Source organism: Myotis nattereri, assembly GCF_964212035.1.
Source record: "Myotis nattereri genome assembly, chromosome: 4".
In the NCBI taxonomy this organism is placed as follows: Eukaryota; Metazoa; Chordata; class Mammalia; order Chiroptera; family Vespertilionidae; genus Myotis; species Myotis nattereri.
In genome coordinates, this window is record NC_138079.1 from 96,769,300 (window position 1) to 96,783,728 (window position 14,429).

At 47.1% G+C, this 14,429-nt stretch overlaps 1 protein-coding gene across 50 annotated transcripts in view; it reads right to left on the reverse strand.

The window, feature by feature from the left end:
* RBFOX1 (RNA binding fox-1 homolog 1) overlaps positions 1-14,429 on the reverse strand; it is a 2,169,222-nt gene that overhangs the window by 181,806 nt on the left and 1,972,987 nt on the right. For all 50 annotated transcript variants that reach the window (XM_081089185.1, XM_081089163.1, XM_081089189.1 and 47 more), the window contains one exon: positions 2,416-2,658. In XM_081089185.1, coding sequence (XP_080945311.1) covers positions 2,416-2,658 — 243 coding nt within the window. The remainder of the gene's footprint in view (positions 1-2,415; positions 2,659-14,429) is intronic.

Sequence of the window (14,429 nt, forward strand, 5' to 3'; positions counted from 1 at the left end):
AACTCTTTTCAATGACTTCCCATTACTCCTAACGTAGAATTCCACCCCTTATCGAACCCAGCAGGCCTGTGGGGTATGATACCCACTGATTCTTTCCATTTAGTCCATTGTCACTCTACCCCCAAACCCTCTCCACATGCCCTGGATACACTGGCCTCTTTTGTTCTTTGAATGAGTCAAGGTCAGGGTGACTGACCTTGTCATTCTTTCTGCCTGAAAAGCTTTGTCTTCTCACCTTAAATATCATCTCCTTCAAGAAAGGTTCCCAGACTACTCATTTGCAAGCCGTGCCTCCGCTCTTTTTTTATCCTCCCATAGCATCTGTCTTTTTCTTAAGAGCATGGATCATCATTTGTGTTTATATAGCTGCTTGATCGCCACATGTTCACTCTGCCTCTCACACTAAGTTTCAAAAATGAAAAGGACTGTTTCTGTTTGATTCAACCACATCACCTACTATGAGTCCAGGTTCCAGTAGATGTTTAATAAATATTTGTGAATGAATGAATGAATGTGTGACTGACTGAATGAATCTTCCAAATCAGTAGTATAGTTGGTATATGTTGAGGCTTAATAAATGATGTCTGATTTAACCTCTTTTTTCAGGCCTAAAAGAGCCTGCTGAAGCCCTATCACCTTGATTATCACAAAATAAGCACCAAGAAAATAAACAACAACTCTATCATTATCATCTGGTTGTCAACAGCACAAGTACCTGTGAAATCAGCAAACGCACATAATAGACTCACCCCTAAGTTGTAGCACAGCCATATACAAAAAGGCACTAGTGGCACAATTCACAAGAGCCAAAGGTGAAGACAACCCAAGTGCCCATCAATGAATGAATGGATAAACAAATGGCTTATCTGTATAATGGAATAGTATTTGTCATGGAAAGGAAGTTCTGTACATTTTACAATATGGTGAACCTTGAAAAACATCCTAATATTGGAAAGGAGACAGGCACATAATTTCATTTCTATGAAAAATCCCCAATAGCAAATCCATATAGACAGAAAGCAGATTAGTAGTTGCCAGGAGTTGGTGGAAGGCAGGATGGAGATTGTCTGCTTAATGGGCATAGAGTTTCCTTTGGGAGATGAAAATCTTGAACTGGATAATGGTGATGGTTTCACTGCACTGTGAATGTACTGAATGACACGGAACTATTTACATTAAAATGGTTAAAATGGTGAATTTTATGTTTTGCACAACAATAAAGAGTTGAAAAGGCAATAGAAAAGTTTAGAATATGTATTATTTTTTAAATTCTCCAAGTCTCACCTCCAAGTATCAGGTGTCAAAGGCACCAGGTATCAAAGTTAGTTACCTGTTGCTTTTAGTTATAAAAAATATATCATGCTTTAAAACAATAAACTTCTTCACCAACACTGGTTTCCCAGAGGCCTGGGGGCAGGAGAAAGAGGCACGTCTGCCTTGCACTTAGAAAAGGCTCTAGACTTGAGGCTGGGTGAGCCCAAGCTTCCAGAGAATTCTGCAGAACAAGGTTCCACAAATGCACGTGTACATCAGGTGTGCATGATTACCTTAGGTCGCTCACAAACAGTTTCATTTCAATAATTATTTTGTTTAGGATTATCTTGATTCATAGCTAATAACATTCATTTTCAATGATGATAGTATTATAATGTTTCCTCTTTGTTTGCTTGCTTGTTTTTAACCCATTTACCCCATCCTCCTGCAATGAAATGGACTCTTTGGGGTACATAGAGTCGCGTAACCACCACTATCAACGTACAGAATGGTTTCACTGCCCTCAAGGTTCTCTTCTGCTGCCTCTTTGCTGCCCAGGCCTGCACACCCCAGGGCCCAGCAACAACACGGAAGAAACAGGGACCCGCATGAAGACTAGGATGAATCTCTAACGCATTAGGCTAAGTTAGGGAGGGCTGGTGCAGAGACGCTGCGTGGCTGCAAATGGCCACAAGATCTGTGTTTGGGGCGACGGAAATATTCCAATAGACTGTGCTGACGGTTGCAGGACCCTGCAAATACGCAAAAAGCCTGCATTGTCCCCCTAACACTGGTGTGTTTTATGGTATGTAAATTATATCTCCATAAAGCCATTTAAAAGAAGGCTACACAGTGTATGATTCCACGGAGATGACATTGTTCCAGAATAGGCAAAACTATAGGAACAAAGAGTAGGTCAAAGTTTCCTTTTACAAACAAATCGCCGTCAACCAAAAACCATTTCAGCAAGTAACAGGAGAGGATGCCTGGAGATGAGGCATCTTGGCAGAACTGGGGTGACAAGGACAGGGTTAGGGGCTGCTTTATGGGCAGGACGCTTGGATGGGGGTGCACTCTGCTGTTACTATGGGAACCCTGCGAGCCCTGCCTGACCCCCTCCTACCCCCACCGGTGCCCCAGGAGAGCCTGGAGCCCACTTACTGTGGCGGTGCCCGAGACGGTCTGCGCGCTGGTGTCCGCGGCGCTCTGCTCCGAGTGGGACTGCGCGGGAGGGTACAGGTTTAGCGTGTGCTCGGGGACGGTGGTCTGGCCGGGGTACTCTGGCGCCGGGTGGGGGTGGGGGGCCGTGTATTCCGCGGGGATGCCGTTCTGAGGGGGAGCGAACTGGGCCGAAGCGTAAGGCTGAGCCATTGTGTCAGGGGCAGCTGCTGCTTCCTGATTACCCTGAAAAATCAGAGGGGGAGAGAAGGAGAAAGCGTGAGTGGCCATCGGGCATAGCCTCTCCCCAGGCTCTGGACCACAGTTACCCGGACACGGTGCGGGTGCCCGCACGGTGCCAAGAGCCTGAGCCCATGCACCCCAGTTCATCTTCATCAGACGCTCTGAGGAAGTAGTCACCCTCATTTATACAACCCATTCTACAGATGCAGACATCAAGGCTGCGAAACCAGAAGTTACTTTCCCCAATCATCCAGCTCAACAGCCCCAGACTGGGAGGATCTGTGTCCCACTGGGTCGATCTGTCTGGCAGATCTTGCTTCTTTCATTCCCATTTGGGGACATGTGAGTATGGTGTTGTCTCCAGCGACAGCAGAACCTTGCTCTGATACTTAAAACGTCAAAAGCGATTAAACCAAACATGCGTGTTCCTGAGAGGAGAGACAATTCATCTAAGCATTTGAATTTAATCAAAGTTTTATGTGTCTTGGCTCACATGACGGGATTGGGGGGTCTGTTAATGACCACAGTGTGTGTGTGTGTGTGTGTGTGTGATGTTCCAATGAAAACTCAGGGCCTAATTTGGACAAAGATGGCCCTCTGTGATAGACCCATTTTAAGTAATTCTGCAAAGTGCTGGACTTAACTCAGACTCGTTAGTCAATGCCTCCCCCAGCCCCTGTCTTATTTTTTATAAGCACAGAGTATTATATAACAATTCACCCTTCAGATCTAGGCAAAACATGCAGTGTGATAATTACAGCCGAGTGAAAAGAATTAAACACACACACACACACACACACACACACACACACACACACCCTGAATTCAAATGCTTCCATTTCAGGAAACATCTATCTCTCTCCACCTCCACCTCCACCTCCACCCCCACCCTCATAACTCTACTACCCTACCCTACACACACACACACACACACACACACACACACACACATACACCACAGCAATCACAGAGGCAGAAACTGCAATCCAGAGATCTGAAGTGTCCATGGTCTCAAGAGATAGGATCTCACAGTCAGAAAAAGGCAGAAGAAAACACTCTAGCAGTTAAGCACCAAATAGCCGCTTCGCCATTGTCTGTGGTCAATTAGAGGTGACTTCGGCCCCTCTATAATGATAGCAGGGCCAACATGTCAGAATCGCTCCCATCGCCTCTGCCCTCACCACCAACATAGGAGCACCTCTTCGGTTAAAGTACCATGGTGCAGCTGGAACATTCTAACATGGAGGGAAGGGAAGTTTATTCTCACAGCAGCGCACAGAGCTAGCTCACTTGTTTAGAGGGGACCATAATTAGAATGTTAAAGATGACACGCTGAGGACTTAGCTTAGGCTAAGTTTAAAACATTTTGCAAGTGAAAACATTCCCATCAGGCCCTTTCCTCCCCCAGCATAACTGCTCCAAATGTCTGTGCCACGGGCAGCAGAAATGCACAGCCACTTCTCTCTAACATGTTTCCGCAGCATTTGGAGCTGAGCTGGGTCTGTCTGTGCTGTGGCTGAATCGCTATACGTGACGGGAAAAGTTAACCCTACCCATCCCTAGCAAACACGAGGTCATTCATTGTCACTGCCACTCCGTGTTCACTTTTCTTCAAGGAAAGTGCTCTGTTCCTTTCGGGGTGGGGGTGGGGGGACCCTTCCACCCTCAGCCTAGTGAAAATGTGGCTGAGCCCCGCCTCCCATGACCCATAGATACAGTCATGTGACCTGGCTTGCCTAATCAATGGGTTCCACTCTCTTGCCCAGCCGGTGTGGCTCAGTGGTTGAGCATCAACCTATGAACCAGGAAGTCATGGTTTGATTCCCAGTCAGGGCACATGCTGGGGCTGTTGGCTCCATCCTCAGTGGGGGCCCTGCAGGGGGCAGCCGATCAGTGAGTCTCCCTCATCATTGATGTTTCTATCTCTCTTTCCCTCTCCCTTCCTCTCTGAAATCAATAAAAAATTAAAAAAGGGTTCCACTCTCACCGTCACCAGGATGTGTGTTCATGCCCGTCTATCTAAACCAGTTAGCGAGTTAAACCCTTGTCTTTCTAAGGAGATTCCTGAGACTTTGCTGGAGCTTGAGAGGAAGTCCTCTTTTCAATGGTCACTGGCAACTGTAAACAAAATGTAAACCCGAGCTGCCAAGAACTGTCCCTTGAATAAGAACCGCCTAAAGCCAAAGCCAACCCAGAGGAGAGCCAGCCCAGAAATTGATCAACAGATAAACTGCGTCCTGGTGAGATCATTGGAGGTCTTGGATCCAGCTTTCCCTGCAGTTAGTAATGCTTTAGTCACATGAATCGGTCAAGGTCTTATTTTGCTTAAGCTACTTTTTCTGTTACTTGCAACCTAAAGGGCCTTGATTAGCAACCCCTCCTGAAAAAACCCTCTGCTGTTTATGAGCCCACGAGCTTCCTTTTCTTCTCCCGGGCTGTGCAGGGAACGTGGCCTCGTGTACAGACATTCCACACAGATGCTGCTTCTTTCTGGCTGAGCAGAAGCCCCAGAAACTATTGCACCTGAGAACCCTCCAGAGAGAAATGCACGGTGACAGATCCCACCTCTGCCCACAGGTCCGCTGCAGCCTGCCCTGCCTTCCACCAGGCTCATCGCTGAATTGAAAGAACGACTTGTGAGAAGCCCAGGTGAGGCCTCCGAGGGGAGCAGACAATGATGGCAGGAGCAATGGTAGCGAGAGACGGTCCCTAACGACAAAGGTTTCACCACCACCTCCAGCACAAAACACAATATCCTGGGAGGGAACCCTGCCCGAGTGGCCTTCCCTCGCTGCAGAGCAAGCTCAGGAACAGTGACCCAGTCCCACAGGCCCAACAAGATGCGGGGCTCTCTGCTGGGATCTGAGCTCTCTCTGTTTCAGAGAAAGAAGGGCCTGCTCTCAGGAAGCCTGCGATCTGATTGCTCCATCCTCCCACCACCAAGTCCTCCCATTCACACTTCCTCTGCATGGAAAGCCCCCCCATTCCCCCCAATGCTCTCTAGCCTGGCTACTCTCTACTCATCTTTCAGGTCCCAGATCAAGAGAGCTCTCCTCCAGCAAGCCTTCCTTAACACTTAAGCCCTGTCACTTGCCTGCCTCCTGTACCTCACTGCAGCGTGTGGCCACTTCTCACATAATCCCGAGCCCTGCCATTGGCTGCTTATTTGTCTGTAAGCATCCTGGGGGCAGAAGACTGTGTCAGGTTTTCATTCCATCTGCAGTCTGGCCCACTACTTGTTTTTGTTAATAAAGTTTTATTGGGACACAGCCACATTCGCTGTGCTAGGATGGAAGAGTTGCATAGTTTGGACAGACACCCGATGGCCCCCAATGCCTAGACCAGTGGTCAGCAAACTGCAGCTCACGAGCCACATGCGGCTCTTTGGCCCCTTGAGTGTGGCTCTTCCACAAAATACTGACTTCTTCACATGGGCTACGAAGTTTCAATCGCACTGTACATGCGCGCCCACACGTGGTATTTTGTGGAAGAGCCATACTCAAGGGGCCAAAGAGCCGCATGTGGCTCGCAAGCCGCAGTTTGCCAACCACTGGCGTAAACTATTTAACTGTCTGGCCCTTTACAAAAAAGGTGTTCTACTCTCTGTGGCAGAGTATCATTACATAGCCCATGTCAATTCAGAAGCCAGCTTTGTATCAACAGGAGAGGAAAAAAAAACTGGCAATAAAGCAGGAGAGAAAGGGGTGCATTCTCTCTGAACCAAGAAGGGGAGGCTCAGCTAGACTTGGAGATCCTCAGTGCTGAGGATGGAGCAAAAGGGTGCGTGGGGATCCTTTTCTGAATTTGCTTTAAATTATGGGCTCTCTGAATTGTCAATGCGCATGCACACATGTAGGCCTGAAACCCAGCATGAGTGGGCTTAGCGGGGGAAGATCCGAGATGGCCTCGGGCTCCTGTGCTCCATCCAAAAGGCATGCCCTCACGTCAGCAGTGTGGGCAGAACACAAGCCCAGTGCCGCCGCCCTTCAGGCCTATGCGTGCCGGGCACTCGCTGGGCACTTCCCATCAGTGATTAAACAGAGGAAATGGATCCCCAGGGGACATTAGGCAATGACCCGAGACATGTTTGGTTGTCACAACTTGGTAGGAGGGCTGCTACTGGGATCTAGTGTGTGGAGACCAGGGGTGTTGCTGACGCCCTACATCGCACAGACCAGCCCCGCTACTGAGGATTCCTGGGCTCTGGCCCTGAATGTTAATCATCTAGACTCCCTGCCCGGCGTGCATGGCATCTCTAACCCCACTTGATTCTATTATTACGTCTGCTGGGGCCCAGAACTGGTAAAATGAGTCCACAAGGCCAGAGCCATGGGTAGCTCTTTGGGAAGCCAGGAGCTGAACCAAAGCTCAGGTTATCCTGCGTGCAGGTGCCTCTCATTTGGCAGGACTCTCACCTGGTGGGGAGGTTTGTTCCCATTTTTAAATAAGCAATCCTGTCTCTGTCACAGACACACCTGGCCTCAAGACCTGTTTCCACCTGGTGATGTGGTGCTGGGGTATTTATTCAAAGGTTCCAGCATTGCGCTGGCCGGTTTGGCTCAGTAGATAGAGCATCAGCCTGTGGACTGAAGTGTCCTGGGTTCGATTCCCGTCAAGGGCATGTACCTCAGTTGCAGACTTGATGCCTGGCCCCAGTCCGGGTGTGGGCAGGAGGCAACCAATCAACGTGTCTCTCTTATATTGATGTTTCTCTCTCTCTCTCCCCCTTCCTTCCACTCTCTCTAAAAAATTCAATGGAAATGTCCTCAGGTGAGGATTAAAAAAAAAAAAAAAAGGTATCAGTGTTTCATCAGCCAGACTAGGGTATTAACCAGGGGTCCTCAAACTACAGCCCACGGGCCACATGCAAATACAAATATTGTATTTGTTCCAGTTTTGTTTTTTTACTTCAAAATAAGATATGTGCAGTGTGCATAGGAATTTGTTCATAGTTTTTTTTTTTAAACTATAGTCCGGCCCTCCAACGGTCTGAGGGACAGTGAACTGGCCCCCTGTTTAAAAAGTTTGAGGACCCCTGGTATTAACCCTTGGCGAGTGTTAGAGCTCCAGCTTGGATAACTCTGCCATCTCAGGCCCAAGGTCTCGCTTCAGAAGGCTCTGAGGCCACCCCAGGAAATTCAAGGGCCAGAAGGGGCACTACTGGAGCCGGGACAAGCCACCCACCTTTACCAAGCCGGTGGCATTCTGGCACACTCAGGGCGCTGAGCGCTAGGAGGCGTGTCCAGGGTCTCCGAGGAACCTGCAGGCACACTCAGGTACACAGGGCTCTGACAGCACTCCTGTTTCCGGTGCCCAAACAGATGTTGGCGGGACCCCCCAGAGTTACTTATTAACACTGACAGCAGTTCCAGAGAGATCCTAATTAATATTCCTGCCCTTTGCACTTCGGGCTAATTACAGCTAATATTTAATTAAGATCATTGTACTTCCCATGGGATTACTTTTCACCTTCAAACGGCTTCAGAGGTGCCTTTGTCTCCTCCCTGGTGTTGCTGCTAGACTCTTAGCATGGAATAAATGGGCTGACATCCACACTAAGGGTACCTTTTCCACTCAAGTTCAAGGCGAATCTTGGGCCCATGCACAGGTTAAAAGCTGGAGCCAACTCCATGCAGGAGACAGTGACGGGCAGAATTCTTTGGAGCATGCTGGCTAGACATTCCCTCATTGGCAGAAGTTGCCTTCTTTCTTCTCCTCCAAGGCTGAACCCCCACCACTCACCCCCTAAATAAGGGAACCCATGACAGAGATCTGGGCATGTACAGAGTCAAGGTGCTGGTGGGTGTTCTGAGTTGACAGGGAGGGTGACTCTGATTTGCACGTATCCCCCCACATCATCGACCAAGTGCTTCAAGCGATTTTGCAAACCTAACATCTAATTTTCAGTGCCTGCACTTTCTTGGGTTGCTGCTAAACACACAAAAGGCGGGGGTGGGGGGGAGGGCCAAGACCTGATATTTTTAAACCCGATAATGCTCCTGAAGAGCTAGGTAGAAACTTGAAGGGAAGAACACCATTTAGGATAAATGTAGGGGAAACTTCTTTGTCCTCACACGCCAATCCTCAATTAGAGCAACTCATCAAGGGCCCCGTGATGTGGGACCTCCAGTTCCTGAGAGCAAATGGATATTAACATGCAACCAAGTCTAGTTCACCAAAGCAAAAAAAGAAAAAAAATGCCGTTTCAATTTAAATATTTTACTGAAGCATGAAATAGCCAGGATATTATTGCTATTTTAAGACAAACACCGTAATCTGTCTATTAGCATAGTGTGTCGACGCTGCTGCACCCAGAGGTTCAGCGAGCCTTTCCTCAAACGCACTGAGAAGCGCTTTGGCCACTGAAACATCCTTCATCCTTAATCTTCTCTCCAAGGCGCGCCCAGGAGACAGAATCAGAAAATGAGAGGATTCCGCCCTCCTCTCTCCCCCCGTCCAGATATCTCTCTTCTCCCATTCATTGCCCTGAATGGTTGAAAAGAGTAGTTTTGGAAAGCTAATAAGAGAACAAAGGGTGGCTGCCCATTTGACTTGGCAAAATATTTTGGCTCAACATCTAATGCAATCCACATTTCAACTGAGAAACCATCTTTACGTGGCAGGGCACGGAACGGGTTAGTCTTTGCAATGTGACTGCCAGACTGTCACTGAGGGGGGAAGTGGCTGTTTTCATAGCTGCCAAGTGGACTTTAAAGTAATCAAGGATGCGTGTGTGTGTGTGCGTGTGTGTGTGTGTGTGCACGTGCACGTGTGTTTCCCCAGCTTTCATAGTTACACTTCCTGAGCATCTTCTCCCCTTTTGCTCCGGGAATATTTTGTTCTCAGTCCAAATCTTGCCCTGAGAACCCTCTTCTGGCCTAAACTCAGCCCTTATAATGAAGACATGCACCGGGATTGTCCAGCCCTAATGAAGAAGCAGCTCTTTGATCTGTCCACACAGCCACGGAAAGCAGCTATCCCACCATGGGACGACCTCCCCACCCCACACCCCCCAGCGACTTAGACTCGCTGGAGGGAACTATCCATTCTTGGTTGCCCACAGTCTCCAGTCGGGCTGACAGTTTATTTTCCTTTAGTTTAGTGGCTGATCTGTTCTACTTCTCTGGCAAGAAATCTCGCCTATTCAGAGAAAACCTCCAGTGCCCGAATAAGAGAAGTAAATTGCCTCTTGCCCCCGGGGCATTGAAACAAAGAAGGAAAATGCAAAATTACACCATTAACCTGCTAGTTCTAAGACCAGCTCAGTTCCACACATCAAGCAGAAAGCCGACACACACACACTCTTGGCTGAAATCCTCTCCTCTCCCCGGCGTGATTCAAGGAGCAGAATATACATGGCACAGAGCAACAGAGACTCCACCGCAAGGAGAGATTGCAGCTCAATTCAAATCACAATGGCGAGTGGAAAATAAAATGGGAAAAAAATACCTGCTGCACCATCCTGCTTGCTTTCTCCTCCATAAACTTAGCAGCTGTTCTAGACCCACACCACAGAGCATCTGCTCAAAGCAAGCCTCAGCTACGAGCCGGGGTGTGTGCGCTGTGCAACGTGTGGATGGCTGGGGTGTTGCGGGAGGGGGAGCTGGAGCCGCCTGGCTGACCTCCCCCTCAACATCTGACTGCTCCCCAAACCAACCCCAGATGGGACTCTTTCCGCCAGCGAGGCCTGGCCCATCAATCACAGCTCGCTCCTCCTCCGGCTCCTGCTCAGTTTCAGAGAGCACACTGAGCAGATGATTATAGAGTGGAGGAGGAAAAAAAATACACACGTACACACGCACCTCACCACACGGCACTCGACTACATTAATAGCTGTTTAAAAAACATTAGAAATGCAAGCCTATGCATTGCCTGGAGCTGGAATTTTTCATTACTAAACTAAATATACGGCATGCAAAGTTATGAAATCCACCGGGGGAGCTTGCTACTATCGTATTTTGCTCGAGATTTTTAAGAGGTGGGGAGGTGGGGTAGGCGACAGAGGGAGGATGAAGAAAGAGCTCAAAGAGATAGAAGGATGGTTAGGGGTAAATTTACAAAAATACCCTGAGATCAGTGCGCATGGATTTGTAACCGAGCTGCATGATGAATTGGAAAGTGATCTTCACATACTGTCACTGGCAATCGTTGGGGAGACTTGGGGACCCCGCTTTTCTGCAAACCAGCTGTGTGAACGAGGCAAGTTGTTACAATACACCCGGCTCCAGTTTTTGCTTCTGCTTAATGGGAATAATGATGAATGACTTCACGGGATGATAGTGAGGGTCAACATCAAGATCAGCTCACAGCAAAACAGACATGGGGCCTGGCTCATAGCATCGTTGTATACGCAGATGCATTCATCACAGACAATACAATGGCGGGCCAAGGCCAAGACCATCTGGGTCCCTATGGGATATGCAGTCAAGAGGTGCATCGGCCTCTTAGGAAAAGAACCCACAATGACCACCAAACCCCAGGGCTGATGAATGCTACGAAGGAGACACATAGGGCTCTTGCTTTCTCCTGGTCTTGAACGCTTGTCTCTTGCTCGCTCATTGTTTTTTCTTCTCTCCCAATGAGCAAAAATAAAACCTTGTGCAAGCATAATCCCCAGCGATCTTAATGCCAAACGCTGCCCCTTTATTTAAAGCTACAAATACTCTGTCCTTTCTTTATTATTAAAAGTACAACAACCAGAGTGAAATGTCAAAACAATTTCGGTTTTTATTTGGTCGTGTCTTTCTTGCTCATCGAGGGAGAGGTTTGGAGAGTCCCACCCCCCTTCCCGTGGACAGCTGCTTATCTCTGCGATGCCTCGCTGGGGAAGGAGAACTCTTGCAACCCTGGAGGGGATGGATGGGGTTTCTGAAGTGATTAAACTTGTAATTAAATTGTGCAACAGAGGAGGAGGCGAGGGCAGAGGAGGCTGCCTGGAAGAATTGAACTCTCCTGCTGGTCTGTCAGTGGTACTAGTTCAGGTAATTCTTGGGTGATTTTTTTTAAAAAAAATTCCAGTTCCCCAGGGTTGGAAAGAGAATCTGGATAAATGGCATTTGTGACATCCTCACACCTCCATTTTCAATCACGCTCTGGGGATATGGCTCAGGCAGCATGAAATAAGCACTGTTTCAGGTTCCCCACAGGAATATGCTGGCTCCTCTTAGAGCTGCATAACCTCAGAAGACCTCAGCCCCTCCCTCCCCGACTCCCGCCGCACATGTGAACTCAGCGGTCACTCTCATGAGCCACAAGCTTTCTTCCTGTCCTTACTGATAACTAAAAAGTCAAACCTCTATCCTTCAACCAAAGTATAGGGGTCTTGCTGTTTCCTAGAAAAGCAAGAGGGACAGACCACGACAGAAAAATTCCCTGCTGAAGGATATTCTGGGGAGTAATAGAGAAAATACTAAAACAAATAAACATCTCCCCTCCAAAAATCAATAACACCCACTAAATAGAGAAGACCGTTTCAGGTGGAAACAGTCAGAGAAGCAATGGAACATTGGTCCTTAGCCAATGGACCATCAGATCATGTGGGGCAGTCTCATAAAATAATCAGATACCAGAATTCCACCCGAGTCCCACTGGTTTAAACTCTGAGAGTGGGGCCCAGGCTCTGTGTGAAACTGCCTGAGGTCATTCTGATACACAGTCCTGATGGAAAGTTAGGGAAATTTTTTTGTATTTTTCAATCTGTAGGTGTGATACCTTGAGATATAAAACCTATGTAGGGGGGTGATCACGCCAACATTTTAAAAATGAAATAAACTACACTACACTGAAAAAGAAGAGAATAAAATAGTAAGAGTTATTTCATGAAACTTTTATGTGGGTGAATTGGGTTGCAGTGTAACATCTTTTATGGATTGCAGTAAAAGAAATAAAATTAAAAATACGATGCTAGGCAATTCCGGTGCTTGTTATTACCGTATCTTTCATCAGCGCTGTGACTATGGAATCAAAGTCCAATGTTAGGATGTCAAGAATATTGACAGAGCAATTGGCAAGTTATTCAACTTCAGTGTGCCTCAGTTTCCTCATTTACTAATATAAATAGAAATACATATTTTTCTTCCCAATGAGTCTTTTATGACGGTTTTGGGAGAAAATCTACAGAAATGTGTTTTGTAATCCAGGAAGCCCTAGGAGGGCATACGTCCTGCTGTGGGGATTAAATCAGTCCCCTTCTAGGTCAGCAAAGTGTGTTGACTTCTCATCTCCTGCCTGCCAGCTGCAGTGGTAGGCACATTAGTCCTCACAACCACCCCTGTGAGGTAGCTATTAAAGGTACAAAAACTGAATTCCCAAACAAGTGAAGACATATTTTCCATGATAGGAGCTCTTAACTTAGTTAAGTGGCAGAACCAGAACTTGAACCAAGTTTGGTCTTATTCAAGTATTCCTGTCACTGAATCCATACTAAGATGGAGATGGAGGTGATGACGATGACGATGATGATGATGATGATGATGATGATGATGATGATATGAAGATGGAGATGATGATAGTGGTAATGATGATGATAAAGATGAATATGATAATGGTGATGAAGATGATGGTGGTGGTGGTGATGAAGTTGGTGGTGGTGATGATGATGAAGATGGAGATGGTGATGGTGATAAGAAAACTTCCCTTGAGTACTAAATTTGTACCAGTCATTGCTCTAAGCACTGAGGATACAAAATCCAAAACAGCAGTTTTACCTATGTTACTTCATTTAACAAGAACCCAATGTGGTTCATATTGTCATTCCCTTTCCAAGGGAGGTAGGGTTACTTCCTCACACCCACACAAGCAGTAAGTTACCCAAATCCATCAGACTCTTAAGCTCTACGTTCTGAAATAGTTGTAGATAAGGTCATATCTGACCTCAATTAGGTGAAGGTACCAACCTTTGTTTCCTAACTACACGGGCTTACAGAAAAGCATGTCTGGAACAAAGAACTCTGAGATTGCTCTGAGGCCATAATTCACAAAAACAAACAAACTGCAAAGATAATAAGAATCCATGTCACAGATTCAAGTGAAAGCAATTTGTCTCCTTTCACTTTCCCGGCCTTGACAGGGAAGCAGAGAGCGAGGCCAGAAGCCATCTTGCTGTGGCTGACAAACTCCAGCCCCAGAAACACAAACCGAGTGGGTGGCAGGCTCGCAATGACGAGGTGTCATGTTTGCAAAATGTTCCATCCTGACTTTCCATTTGGATCACAGAAGGCAGTGTAGAGGCTGCTTTTCTCAACTCCTTAAAAGTTAGTGACTATCAAATATTTATGGCACTTTGTGCAAGTCCGGAGCTTTGATGTGGTTGCTTATGAGGTGCTATTTCCAAAGGGAAATACATGTGCATGTCTCTAAAAAATGAGCAGCCTCTGGAGCAAGTGAAGTTCCCACAACGGGACCAGGCACTTAGGAAGATGGGTTTTCTCATCTTGCTCACACCATCCCCGGGGGTCAGAGGGCCCTGACTTACCCTTTAAAAAGCTCATTGAAGTTGAACATTATACACCTTTCGATTTTGACATTTTATATATTTTTACATTACATATATTTTGATGTCTGTCTCCAAGTAGACTGTAAACTCCACGAGGACAGAAACCTCGCCTGTTTTTCTCAGCACTGTTGTCTCAGGTATTTCAAAGAGTGGCACAAACACACACACACCCAATCAGAATGTCTTCTTGAACGAAAAATAAATCCCCAAGCTTTATCACTATTGCTATCAAGAAGTTCCCTGACTCACCCAGTACCTCAGAGCACTGAGAAATAAGCTT